This window comes from Hipposideros armiger, unplaced genomic scaffold (assembly GCF_001890085.2).
Source record: "Hipposideros armiger isolate ML-2016 unplaced genomic scaffold, ASM189008v1 scaffold_384, whole genome shotgun sequence".
In the NCBI taxonomy this organism is placed as follows: domain Eukaryota; kingdom Metazoa; phylum Chordata; class Mammalia; order Chiroptera; family Hipposideridae; genus Hipposideros; species Hipposideros armiger.
Genome location: NW_017731734.1, coordinates 712,517 through 727,615, shown reverse-complemented (window position 1 = coordinate 727,615; position 15,099 = coordinate 712,517). Strand labels below are relative to the sequence as shown.

At 38.8% G+C, this 15,099-nt stretch overlaps 1 protein-coding gene across 1 annotated transcript in view; it reads right to left on the bottom strand.

Annotated features, from left to right (window-relative positions):
• KCNU1 (potassium calcium-activated channel subfamily U member 1) overlaps window positions 1-15,099 on the bottom strand; it is a 117,866-nt gene that overhangs the window by 46,632 nt on the left and 56,135 nt on the right. The window contains exon 15 of the mRNA XM_019662958.1: window positions 10,450-10,561. Within this exon, the coding sequence (XP_019518503.1) occupies window positions 10,450-10,561 (112 nt within the window). The remainder of the gene's footprint in view (window positions 1-10,449; window positions 10,562-15,099) is intronic.

Sequence of the window (15,099 nt, the reverse complement as noted above, 5' to 3'; positions counted from 1 at the left end):
AGATTGTTCCAGAATCTATTTACTTTTCGTACTTCTCCATTTCTCCTCACTTCCTTTCAACTTCACTGCTCCTGTCATTAACATTAACATCTAGCCCAGCACGCCGTGATTCTTAGTGTGAAAATAAGCCAGACAGGAAGTGGTATGAGGTCATGGGTCAGCATACAGTTTGAAGAAGCGTCCTGTCCCCTGAAGTTTTTATATCCATGCCTACATACACACTCCCATACTCCTGGGAATTACTGTGTCATACCTTCTCTACGCTTCTGGTATTTCTTGGCTTGGGAAAATACACCTGGAAAAGTACTATGACAAGGTTCAGGGGCTGAGACAGTAAAACGAAGGAAAGTGAAGAAGTAAGGGGAGGAAAAAAGAGAGCCTGAGGTTGTTCCACAGATCTAGAGGTAGAGGTGAAAATATCTGGTAAAAGAGTGTTTCATTCAGAACAATTTACCTTTACTTCCTCTCCCTTAAAGAAAAAAAAAAAAAGACCCTTGGTAGGAAGGTAGACTTTGAAAGACCGTCTAGAACAGCGGTTCTCAACCTTTCACAGGGGTCGCCTAAGACCATCAGAAAACACATATTTTCGATGGTCTTAGGAACCGAGACACCGCTCCTCTACCCGTCTCCAGGCCCACATGCAGATATGCCCACATACGAGTACCCGGCGACCCCTGTGAAAGGGTCATTTGACCCCCAAAGGGGTCTGCGACCCACAGGTTGAGAACTGCTGCTCTAGAAGAAGGCATATAATCAGGATCTTTAGAGATAATGTGCTTATAAATATTGTAAAAACATATTTTTCCTGTGTTCTTTCTGGCCCCAAATATCCCTTAAGATTTAGAGTCATCTGATATAGGTCTTTAACTTAGAAAATGAGATGAATGTGAACTCACCTAGGATGGTTTCTGCCTGTTTTACACTTGAATATGTTCACCCTTTTCCCCTAAAATTAGCTGGGGAAAAAAAGATAGAATCCATACAGAGAGGTCAGGGTCTTATGCCACTGGGTACATTGATTTTTTTTTTTTTCTGCTACCTCAGAACTTGTTCCCGGGTTAGCTTAAAGGATGCAGATGAAAATCAATTAGTTTGGGTGGGGTGTGGGTGTTGAGAACGGTTCCTGGAAAGCTGAGCTCATAGGCCAAGTAGATATTTGACCTGGCCCTACAAATCCTTCCCAGTTGTCTTTTCCCTCTGAGCCATTTCTAAATCTCTTAAAACTGGTTTCTGAGGCTGATTCACAAAAGGGCTTTCTCAAAGGAATAAAAGAGAATTCAAGTGAGAAAATAAGAAACATATTGCCCATGGTCCTGGCAGCTGAATACATATGCTGTGGGCAAAAGCTGAAACCAGGGATATTTAGAAAAGTCCCAGAATATTCAGATTTACCCCCAAACAGTGTAAAAGCCAGGCTTGGCTGACTGTAAAATCTAACAGAATATTTCAATTGAAGCAAATCTAAGCTAATCAGGATGAAAATTTTTTTAATGAATATTATTTTAAGAACTAGGAATATTAATGTGCTCCTGACTTGTAATAAAATGTAAATACAAAGGTGTTAATCATAATGATTATATCAATTAATAAATAAAAACTGTGAACATTTTTATGTTGGAAGACCTCCCTGTAAATAGGTATATCTGTAGAGCATGTATTGTAGGGGTGTATAAAGTATAAATGTATAAAGAAATCATATACATATATATGCACAGATATGTGATTTACTTTATTGATTGATTTTTACATAGCAACACCAGAATCTTTCCCCAAAGAATAATTTATCCACAATATATGCACTAGCAATTCTAAAAAATATGTATTAAAAATTTCTTCCATTATCTAAACTGAGCATTTTAGGAGAAGTTTGAGACAGAAAATAGCAGCTTCGCTCACACTTATAAATTGCTTTATGATATTTTTTAAACTAGCTTTTCCCCACTGGTACCTTAAACGCAGATGAGATATAATAATGCCTACATTTCGTTATCAGGAAACCAGAAAGCAGAGGGGCAGCAAACTGCGTGTGTGAAAATTGGAACTGGGATTAAAATCCCAGTCTCTGGAAGAGAAGCGAGGGAGCCTCGCCTGACACAAAGGCCCCTGCAGCAGAGGAAGTCCAGCTCCGCACGAGGCTGCCAAATGTCTCCTGGCCCAGGCAGGGCAAGTATGGCACCTGTGCCATCTTGTCTGAGGGGAGAGTTGTGCTCCCAGTATGACCCTGGGCATAGAGGAAACTCTGCATTTAAAAAAACAAAAATGTGGGGTTATTTATTGTCTGTACATAAGGGCAGAATTACACTTAATAACCTACTCATTCTGAGTGCAAAACAGAATAACATTTAGAAAAAAATATTTAGTCTCCGCTTGTTTTAAGGAATATGACTCTTGCTTAAGAGAGACAGCCTTGTAAATCAAAAAGAATGGTGATGACTTGGCTGTTCCCGGGGCTTTGGGAAGAGCAGAGCAGGTTTCCAGGGAGTCAGGTTATTTAGTTTACTTTTTAGCACTATCTGCAGCAATATTTCAGAGTGAAATAAGTAAAATATCTGTTTCTTTTCATTTGGCAGCAGCAAAGATCTCAGAGAAAATAAATAAATAAATAAATAAATAAATAAATAAATAAGAAATATGTAATCCCCACGGTATAATCCCAGGGTATAGGAACTCACTTCTCTTAAATGCCTCCCTCTGGCATAATTGACTTTTCATGTGCATTTTAATAATGATATTTCAGCAGGTTGCAAGAGAATTTTTTTCTTCTGTTGTTGTTGTAAATTATGGTTTGGAAAAAAAAAGTGTTATAAATCTAATTACATTTTCACTTATATTAACAAGTCAGCACAATCTTCCAGCATGTTTACCAAGCAATTCCAATATTTACAGCTGACCTAATTGGTTGTGGGTAGAAGCAATGAGCTATATTTTATTGTCCTGATAGCTGCGTGTGTGCTGAAGACAGCTGCTAAGGTGTAAAGCTCCCCAGCAACCCTAAAGTCTTGCCTGCTTTGTGTTTGCCTTCATCGACCTGGCCTATAGAACAGGACAGGTCACAGGGAGGAAATAGGAGGTAGGTTCTAGAGTGGGAAGGAGAGGAGTTTGTTAAAGGTGCCTTTGCTTACTCCTTTCTTGGCAAGACAGATTTTCCCAATGACTTGGAGACTGTTACAGACTCAAAAACTAACTTGTTCTTGTCAAGTCTGTATGAAAAGTTACAGATAACTGCACAAAAGTCAAGAATATATTGAGTAAACATCCCTGATACTTGATGTTGAGTTCAGGACAATTTTGGGGTCCTGTTCTTGACTTTCACTATCAAAGCCAGTGTGGTCTTTGGGAGCATGAGCCTAATATAGGCTGGGCATTCTTATATTCTCAAGTCCTTAGAGAAAGGGCTAATAAAAGAAATCACTCTTCCCAGGAAAAGACCACATTGCTTCATGGGGAGACGAGAACTGGGTCTACCTCTTATATTACTAAAGGTGAGTTCTGCTGCAGCCTTGTACCCCTCAGATTTCAACTAAAATAACGTTTATCTCAAGTCCTCTGTTTTTCCTACTCATGCTGTGTGTGTTAACACAATTGTACAACGCTAGCAAAATTTTAGCAGAAGCCTGCTTTGAGGTGTCTCTAAATGATGGGTTCAATTATTTCCTAGACAATCTTGTCTTCTGTGTCATGATAATGGCTAACATTAATTGAGAGCGTACTCTCTGCTGGGAACTTGGCCAAGAGTCTCACACTTCATCTTTTCATCAGCCCTGTAAGATTGGTACACTTGTTTTACAGATAAGAGATCTGAGCCAAAGAAGAGTAAGGGACTTGCTCAAGATCACACAGCATGGAGGTCAAAGGGCTGAGATCTGACTATTGACAGTCCACTTCTGAAGCCCCTGCTGTCGTCACAGGATCGGGCAGCCTCCTGCTTGATTACTCCTGCTGCAACCTAAAAACTAACAAGTCGTAGCATGCCATGGGCTTTGAGGTACGGGATTGGGTATACCCAGGAGGCCCTTATATTGATGTCACCTAAAATCATGCCCCCTTTTGGTTGATGCCTGCAATCTCCCAGTTAGGTTCCTTAGCTAAAGTTCTTGATCCCTGATGAAAGAAAAACTATCCCAGAAGGGTTAATATTTTAAATTTCTGTTTTTGAAAATGATGGTTCAGACAGATGTTAATGAGGGCAGTAAGTAGCTGGGGATTGTGATCCCCTGAGAAGGGTGACGGTGGGGTGTCAAACATAGGGCAGATAATAAGAATGAGAAATCTGTGGCAAGTGTCGACTTCACTTTTTTTTTTTTCTGCTATAAACTATGAAAGTCATGTCCTTAGTCCTTGAATAGGGTTTACTTAGAAACAGTGACTAAGCTTCCCATCATCTTCACCTTGTCTTGTCAGGTTGGTCTTTTATATATGACCCTAAACAGAAAAGGTCTCACCCCTGCCTTGTAGGAGATTATATATAAGAAAGAAAACATGTAAAAACTTATTACTTAATGCAAATAAATATACATACTCAGTAAATGATCAGTTGTCACACTGTAATTTTTATTCCCATGCTATGAGGGCTGCTTCCTCATCTTAGCACTCAGCTAAGACGAGGAAACATGGAAATTTCCATAACCACAAGACCTAGGAGAATTTGACTTCATTTTTCTTAAGACCAGTCCACAGAATCACAAAGAGATTTTAAAACAGCCTTTGTCCCTCTTTTATGACAGCCTCCCAATCTGGTCAAACAGACAGGGAGAGACGATGAAAGTAATGGAAAAATATATGTTGAATTTTCTACAATATTACTCTGACGCTTTTATGAACACTGAAGCTTTTATTTTCAAGTAATAATAATAAAATAGTTTGCTAATCTAAATAACTCATTTGTTCAACTATACAGAACTGATGAATTATTCTTATATGTGTGGTACTTTCCCAGAGTTGTGTCACATTGCCTCTCAGAAGTCAAATTTTTGCTAGAAACAGACAAGAACTAGAAAAGAGGTATTTAGAGGGTCTAAAGGAAAGTACCTACTCATTCTTTCTAAATTCTGACTTTCCTATAATACCTGCTACCTTAACTCTTTTATCTGTCTTTGGAACTCAGGGTCATTGTGCTTAAAAATACCATTTCTATATGCGTATGTGTAAGTCTGTTTCTATCCCTACCCCATGCCTATACCTGTAAATATACATGACTACATTTTGTATTATTGTTTTCTTTGGACTTTGTATTGAGACTTGATTAAGATGCTTATTAAACTCCATACCAATGGTATGTTTTTTATTTTCTAGTTATGGACTATATTTTACTCAAATAGAAAAATCTATGTTTGTCAAGAGGGAAAGCCATTTTAAAAACTGAATATGAAAGAACAGGAGAAAAAACACTTGCTCGGATTTTGTAGGATCAATTTTTCTAGAAAATTCAGACAAGATGTGAATGAATAGAGAAGAGGAACCATGCATGGTGATTTATATCTAGTATTCTGCCTCTGGAAAGACCATGGAAGCTGGTCCTCAATAGTTCAGACATCACTGAGGCTAAAAGATGATGTTTCTCTTGTTTGGATCATCTCGGGCACAGAATTCAATGAAGTGTGCAGAACTGAGAATAAAAATAGAGGAAGGGTCCTGCTTCATTTCTTAAGAGAACAGTGTGTGTGTGGTAGAAGGGGCATAATACCTAAAAGTGAGAGGTCATGAGGACAGATGTTTCAGGAGTTGTGCCTAGGCATAAATTACGTAAGGCCAGGAGTGGCTGTGCCAGAAGAGAAACAAACAATTTCTCCCAGTTGGATGGATTTCTCCATGTCCTCATGGTCTTTAAACCTCTTACACTAACATGTTTCTGGCCTGGAAGAGGGTATCCTGGCAGTCCTTCAAAACAGGCTGTAATTTGTTCAGAAACTGAAGACTGCCACGGGATCAGTTGTGCTGGAAGGCACTGGAAAATAGCCAAGGGAGGAGCTGGAACTGCCGTCAAAAAGTGTTTTAGAGGGGGAATGGCAAGCTATGGGCAGAATTGGACGTGGCAAAGTGACTAACCCAGTGGGAGGTGCTACATTATAGATCTTCACTGAAAACCCTATTGATATGCTCCATTGAGCTGATGGCCTATGGGTGGTAGGTAGTAGATAGTGAAATTTTGGAAGATATTAGACTTTAAATTCTCTCCCTCTGAATGTGAAAGAAAGGGGTACAAAGAAAGGGGTACAAAGAAATTGGTTGCAAAGCAGGGGCACCTAAGAGCCGAGGAATGATGGCAGAGCGGGGTGGGGGAACCAGAATGACAATAGCATGAACCATTTATCACTTGCTCAATTTTTACTGTGTGTCAGGTACTCCACACTTAATATGTTTTATCTCATTCAGTGATCCCAACATTTCAATTATTTAGGTTCTAATGTTATCTCTAGTTTGCAGATGAGGAAACCGAAGCTTCAAGGTTAAAGAGAATGGTAAACTAAGGCTCATGCCTGCTATAGTGACAATCTGATGGCTGATATCTGTGGGCCACTTGACCTTGAAAGAGCTAAGGCCAGGTTGAGCATTAGGAAAAGAAGAAAAATATAACATTTATGATCTCTGGTATCTCTAAAAGAACATGGAGTGTGTGAAGTTAATATTATAAATATGATCTTGGGTATAAGTTTCACAAAGACATAGTGGGAAGAGGAGTTATGTGGGAAAGTAGGTATTTAGATTTCAATGTAGTCCAGAAGAGTTGAATTAGAGACACACAGGGGGGATTTCTATGGAAGGGCTGATAAGCCCAAAGAAGACAAGCTTTTCTATTAAAGATAGTTTCCTCTCCTGACCCAAATGCATTATATGCTGCTTGGAAATGTCTGCCTCTCCTTGTTTCACTGACTAGATATCTATCAATATCTACTTGAGTTTATAAACACCTACTTTTAAAAACACGAATGACTTAGTGTGGTTATTGTGTTACTGGTCAGTCACACCATAATATGAATTAGTTGTAGCTAAATATTTTCTTGTTAATGTCTACTTAAAATTAGTTTTATTGAAAAAGTGATTTTTGATAGAGAAGAGGAAGAAAATAATAAATAATTGTAGAACAGGTAAAATGGGCAGAATTCTTCTCAGCTCACCCAAAGTAGGGCGATCAGAATAAAGGAACTAGAAGCAAAGACAAAGGGGTTCCAGGAGTAGTCGAGATTCATCGTTATTTATCATAAAATTTTGCATAGGTCTAATTTTATCACCCTGGAAAGGAAGAGGAAATATTCGTTTTATCTCATATTACATGACTCCTTGATTTAAGGACACAGAACTTAGGTGAATAGGGCCAGTGTTTATTTATTTAACAAATACATATTCAACTATTATCTATTAAATAGACTTTTGAGTGTTAGTCTCAGAACCTAAATGCTATTTATAACATTGCTTATAACAGGGATACAATGAAATATGGGACAATAACTTTTGTATAAGTTAGGGCCGTCTGTATTGCTTCAAGTACTAAGCATAGAAGATAGCAGTTTCTGAGCTGACCAGAAAACCCACTGGTGGCCTGGAGATTACATCTTTAAAAGCATCAGGCCCATTGTCAGCAAAACTATAAATAACATTATGCTGCTTTTGCTATATGAATGTAATACTATTAACACATCAAAAAATGGATCATAAATAGCACACACCATGTGTTTGATGTTTTTTTCCCAATAATACCTATTTGTATCTATGAAGCCATCAAGTCTATTTTATCACTCGTTGTTGTTATCCACGACATATGTACATATGTTTGCCAGTTTGCTGGCTAGAGTTATCTTCACCCTGAAAAAAAATGAGCCACCCTATTCTATAGTTCTAAGTGGGAGCAGGCTCTGTCATTGATCCCATTAACACTGTACTTAAATCAATTGAGCTAACCAACTCCATTGATGAAATACCACAGAAATTCAGCCACAAATTGCACTTATCTATCTAAGGGTATATGATTGTCTAATCAGCAGTATGGTCCTAATTGGTGTGTTTGTTTTAAGCCTCTGTAGTTCATGTAAACACATCTTATTTTGAATTAAGAGGTGTAAGTTAACTAAGCATCATCTTTAGAGATGATTTGAAGGGTAACTATCACCTACCCATGGATGGGTACCTATGTCTGTCTCTGACTTTCTGTAGGGGATTTTAAAGCATATTCAGGGACCATCTAGCTAGACATAAGGCTGATGGACCCAGTTTGTGGATGGACTAGGCCATCTGGATCAATTCTCCTTTTAGATGCCTGCTTTGGATCATTTCTTTATTTATCATACACAATGCGGGAATTAAAGACAATGGGCAAAATACAAATAAGTTAAATTATTTCATTTTTATAGCTGTGCTAAAGAATGTGGGGAAAGTCTGTGAAACTAAATGGCTAAAATTACATTTGAGGATTTTTTTGTGGCTCTGATTATCCATGAATTATCACAGAGAAGCCATGGCAAAGAATAAATGAAAACATAAGCATGGTTGGAGTACTTCATGTGTCATCATATATGTTGTCTTTATATATCTAAACAGTTTACAGATGTGAATCATTTTGTTTTTGTAATAACTTTGTATTAACATAAATATAATGTACACACTCATGTACTCACATGCACAATACCAATAGCCAAGAATGTATTCTTAAGAAATTTGAGGTGTTATTTCTCACAGTATTCTACCATGAATTCTCACTTCTTATCAGGCTAGCTGGTACATGGAAGCTTGATGTTTTCCCCATGCCTGGCCTATGTACCATCCTTCACAGGAGTTGAGATGCTCACTCTCTTCCTCCTTCCCAAATCCCATCTCCCACAGGAAACTTTCCATCCAGCCCTCCTTGACCTCTTCCTCCTTTGACCTGCTAGAATCATCAATGTAGCACTTAAAGGAATGCTGCCTCATTTGGCCTCTGTTTGATTTTATCTGAATTCATCTTGTCTGCCCAACTAGATTGCATAGGAGTTGAAGCATGATTTCCGTATCTACAAATGCACTGAGCACAGTGTCTGTAGTGTTTACTTAGCACACATAGGTATTCAATAAATACTTAGTTACCGGCTGCTTTAAAAGAAAAAAATTTATCTGCAAATCCCAATGCTAGTCTGTAGCTGTTTTGTTATCATTAAGTGTGAGGTAAAATATAAATTCACGAAATTCCATAGCACCTTTCCTCTAAATAGTTTCTACTCCCTTCTCATAAATTATCTCATGTAGTTTCATAAAACCCTGGAATGAAAGGCAAAGAAGGGCAGAAACTATAAGTCTTAGGACTTTTATATTCCTCAGGGCACACATGAAGTGGTGGCTCAGACATTTAAGGCCTGCCTTACCTCTAGGAGAGGTACAGTCAAACCTCTGTTAACCAGACCCACAACCCATCTACCCAGAATCCTTAGTTGAACAACAGCATGAGTTTTCATGTAAAGAAAACGCATTAAAAGAAAGAGGTGAATTATAGCAAAAACAAGATCAAGGATTTATTTCAAAATCCACATCTTTGGAAGGCTCTGCACTTACTACATATTCAGTCCAATTTTGTGCACGTTTCTAGATATAATAATTGATAAATGCAATAATAAGGAACATTTAATGAGCACTTACTCTCAGCCAGGAATCAAGAAAAGTACTTTAAATACTTAAACTTATTCAATCATTACAAAAAACCTACAGAGTATTCATTACTACTATACTCATTTAAGATAGCAAAACTGAGACACCTTGAAGCAAAGCAACTTGCCCAAGTTCACACAGCTTAGAGCCAGCATTTGAATTTACATTATGTAATGCCAGAGCATAATGACTATGCTTTTCTGATAATGCAATCACATTTCTTAGTCATTAAGGGCTTTCTTGGTATGGTGCAGCTACTAAACTGAAACTCTGCGAACATATAATAGTTATCCACAATAGAGCTCAGAGTAATAGAACTTTTAGATCAACCCTCTATTTAAAATCAACTAGACAGATCACCCTCTACCTCCAACCCAGCATTCTAATTAATCAAGGTTTTAATGTACTGAAGAGCTGCAGGAGAAAGAGAGCCAGGGAGGAAGAATTTAGTGACCCTACATTGCAGATTCCGAAACAAAGGCAATCTCATCATCAATTTGTTGGAAATAGGAAATAGATTAATAATAGAAAAGCCAGTTGGGAATAGTTGAAATACCATCCCAACTCACATTTCTAGAGTGCCTGAAAGGTGACATGAAAGAAACTGAGTACATAACCTTTCGTTATCATAGGTACAAACTATTTGAAGAATGTTGAGGGGGGTATATTTGCTTAGCTTAATGATACTGGGAGAAGTATGGATGAATTCGTGTTGGCTAAGAACAATTCCATTGGTCAGTATAGGAGCTGATAAAGCAAATATTCTGGTTTAAGTCAAATTTTTATTGCCCTATGATTCTCAGAAAACCATAGGGGACCAGGGTTCTCTGAGGCTCTTACCTGGTGACAAAGCTCAAGTTGCTAATTATGCTTGGCCGTTCCACTGATAAAAAATCCGTCATTGCTGTATTATAGAATTCCTTCGTGCTGCTTTTCTTTACTATTATTGTCCCTGCAATAGAATAGCAATGTTTGTAAGTTGGTAAAATATCTGTTCATAAGAAATTTTTGTACCATTCCTATTGGCTGAGACACTTCTGGGCCCTTGACTAGGGTGAGGCTGGGGATCCTTAGGTAAAGACTAGTTCTAAGAGGATGAATTAGAGAAAACACTTTAATTTCCTGCTTCAGAATTAGAAAATGATTGTGAGAATTTTAATACCATATAGTACGCTTAAGGTAAGTACCTACTGAGTTGGCTGCTATACTTTTCTAATCCATTACTCCTCCGATCTCACCCAAGAGTATAGCTCCTGGGGCCTTCCTGCTACAGGCAGGGTCTAGAGTCACTATAGGACTCCAAGAAGAAAATACTGTACAAGTCCCCTTCTCCCTTCTGCAGATACAGCTCAGGTTGCAATTCATTCTACTCGGATATTGTCTCCCTTTACTTCTTTTTTCGTTTATGGCTTTCTTTATTATTCATTTTAACTTTTTAAGAATCTTGAGTTTACATGGACTATATCTCCAAACATTTGTGAATTTCAAAATCTGAAAATAACACAAAAGCAAGTAATTTTCTCATCTGCAAATGGGGATAATACTGGGACTTCAAAGGGTGATTGTGAGGATAAACACAAGACTGTCTGAAATTTAGTAATTCAATGGGCAACATGAAGCTGCAGTGAGATGGAAAACAACTGACACATAAGCCACTACTTCTTCCTGTACCCATATGTTGGTACTCAATCATGCCATTCTTATTCCAGAACCCAGATTCGACCTAGGAACCCTTTCAACACATTACCTAGGCTATGAAGCCATTGTTGGTCAATAAGAATTGGCACTTGCTAATGTAATAAACAAATAACGTTCTAAAGGATGCTTTAGAAGTTAAATGTTTCTCTTTCACTCTCCAAGAACCCTGCACTATCTGCTTGTCCAAACCTGATCAGAGATGGGGAGGCTGTCTGAGAAGAAGTTATCAAAGAGAAGGACAGAGTCAAAGAGTAGCCATCCTCGCTACTCCTCTTTCCCTGCCCACCCAAGCAGAGAAAAGAGATGTGGCCTTTTCCTCCTGTGTCAATTTTTCTTTAAAATTAAAGTTTATTGGGGCGACGACTGTTAGCTTTAAGAACCATCTCTGTACTTAGACTACTCAGAATGGGGAGTTCACGTGGAACAAAACCATAAACCCACATATCACCGGGTTTGGGACAAGAGTAGACAGAAAAAGCCACAAAAATATTTTGGTACCACCTTTTCTTTTCTTGTAATTCTTGGCGAACCATTCTAATCCACAGAAAATATCAATTGAGTCAAAACACACTTCTGGAAGAAGAGGGACATCCTTTGCATATGTGATTTGTCTGCCTAAATCATCAGTAATCACATTGTACAGCTGTGCGAAGAGCCAGGTTTGGCATAAGATTGCTCCCTCCCTGTAATCCTCAGAAGCCTTCGCTTTCATATGGGGGCTTGATGAGGGTTTTCAGGTTGACTGATGTTTCCTTATTTTGTGGTTACCTTTTGCCCTAGGGGAAAGGCTCAGGAAGGGAACATCTGAAGAAAAATCTGAGTGAGAACTAGTGTGTTACCAACTGTCAATCTTCAGCCGGCTTAGTCTATGTGATAGAAGGCTGTGAGCTATGGAATGTAAAAGGCAACATGCTCAGGCTGGCTTACAAACAATGGAACTTTCGGGAAGTCTCTGCTTTCCTAAAGCCTAACTTTCTAGCCAACAACATTTGCCAGGTACTAAAAAAAGGGTATGTGGGGAGGGGAAATAAGTGGATGGGGTGAGGCCTATGAATTTATGGAAGTTTTTGCTAAAGCTTTGAATCTTCCCTTGTATCATTCTTAATAAAATTTCTTCTGAAAATGCATTAATGATTTGTTTAATTATGGAAGCTTTCATAATTATCAAAGTACACGCATGTATGTGTGGGTTGGAAATAACAGCCTCTATGAGGGTTGGTGAAGTCTCTGGCTGTGTGTTGGCAGTCTGAAGGTGAGAGAAAACTGGTCCACATAATCTCTTTTGGTCTCTCCCAACTCTAAATTTTATATTCTCACTGACCTTCAGAAAATGTCTAAAGGTGTTCTCTCTGCCAGGTTGCAGATATGGCAGTTAAGAACATGCAATGATGGGGCCAGCTGAATGGCTCAGTTGGTTAAGAGCATGAGCTCTGAGCAACAGGGTTGCCAGTTTGATTCCCACATGGGCCAGTGAGCTGCGCCCGAGCTGAGCTGCCACTGAGCTGCCAACAGGTGGCAGGATGGCTCAGCTGGTGAGAGCACGTGCTCCTAACAACAAGGTTGCTGGTTCGATTCNAGCTGAGCTGCCACTGAGCTGCCAACAGGTGGCAGGATGGCTCAGCTGGTGAGAGCACGTGCTCCTAACAACAAGGTTGCTGGTTCGATTCCCACATGGGATGGTGGGCTATGCCCACCTGCAACTATAATAATATTGAACATGGCACCTTGAGCTGAACAGGCCGTGAGCTGCCAATGGGCAGCTGGATGGCAACTGGATTTGGAGCTGAGCTAGCTGTGCACTCCACAACTAAGATTGAAGAACTACAACTTGGCTGTTCCTCTTCCCCAATTCCCTAACACTGTTCCCCTTCCCCAATTCCCCAATAAAAACATTTACAAAAAAAAAGAACATGCAGCAATTTATTGTTGCATTCAATCTGAATTTATATGCTGCTTCAAACATTTGGGAGTAAAATAAAAATAGGAAGACAAAGTTACCTCTCTTTGGGCAGTAGATAAGTCACTGAAGTTTCTCTGATTTCATTCTAAGGCAGTTTGATCGTTTTGTTTATTTATATTTTTGTCTATCTATCTATAGCTGACAGTATGCAAATAGTTATTTTTTTTCATATTTTAGGCAAGGGAAAAATGGAATGGATTTTGCCTAACAGCCTAGCTAGACTGATAATGTCTTGCTATGGCTTATTATGACTTCTCTATGGATATTCTGAAGAAGGTTTCTGGATAAAGCATTAGACTTCAAAAAAGACACAGCATATAAGACCTGTGATTGACTGAAGAAAACTGGATGTCTTATATGTGGTCAACATTTTAATCTTTCTCTCTTATTCAAGAAGTGAAAGCTACATGCAAACATTTTTCTTTCCTAGCATACATGAAGGACCACATGTTAAGACATGCCTCATATATGGATAGTAATAATTCTACTCCTTTCTATCTCCCTTAAGAAATCTTATCATAGTTGAAATGAGTAAAAATAATCCCTACGTTATTTGGATAATTCTGAATCTGCTCTAATTTTTGCAATTGTTTATAAAATTTTATACTTATGGATCATTGTGACACACCTAAAAAGTAATATCATGTATTCTGGATAAGAACCGCTACTCTTAGGAGCTGAAGAAGCAGGAGAACAATAAATCAAGCCAATACCTTAGTCTTACAAAGGTGGGGATAACATTCATCCATTTGCTTATTTATTTATCCATACATCCATTCATGGTCAGAACTTTATTTCAAGACAATTATTATAACCATGAAGAATGGCATAGATTGACATGAAAAGAGGCTCGATCCAGGGAAACCAGCTAGGAAACTATTGTAATCATTGGAATGAGTCATAAAGAGGGCCACAGCTTAGGTGGAGATGGACACTGAGGATAGAAGAATATGGAGCCTCAGAGTGAACGGTAGGATTAGAAGAACAACGATGGCTGTCATGAATATAGGAATACAAGATATTTCTGTATGCTCTTTGTGGACTTATTACCACATTGCTTTCCTTTTTATTGGAATTCAGTGGACATGTGGTCCTGACCCTGCTTGAAAGAAGAAGAGTCATGCAGGGACATCTTCTGTCTCTCCTACCTAAGGCCATTGGTACAGGAGGAGAGCTCTAACTAGACTTCCTAGCTGCTGAGGTAAGCCAAGCTAGGGAGACGAGCTGGTGGAGTCATTAGGGTGGCTATATCTCTACCTTCCAGGTTTGGAATTCTTCTCCCTGGCGAACATTGGCTGGGGTGACTCCTTTCTTAAAGAGGTCAATTGGTCTTGTATATTTATGAAAAATGTGACCCAGGGCCAAACCTAAAGAAAAGTATGAAGTAAGGTAAATTCAAGTTTGGGTCAACTATTCAAACCATTTTTTACCATTTTTCCCTATCCCTAATTTCTTTCACACCTTCTTTCCAATTTCATTTTCATAATTCTCCTCACTTTTAGGTGTGACTCCATCACAAAAAATAGCACTTTAATGAGGACTCTAAAAGTCCTCAGGGAGTAGGGATGAGGGATATTTGGCTACGACTTTCCTAAGGGCCATATTCACATTGCCCCCTCCCTCCACTCCCTTACATACAAAGATTCTTTTTTTTTTTTAAAGACTTTTTTTTAATTGGGGAATTGGGGGATGGGAACAGTGCTGGGGAATTGGGGGAAGGGGAACAGACAAGTCACTGTCATTTTGTTCTTCAGTCTAGTTGTGGAGGACGTTGCTTCACTGGCCCAAGTTGGCACCATCATTGCGTTCTTCCCAGGTGAGGCAGATCAGTC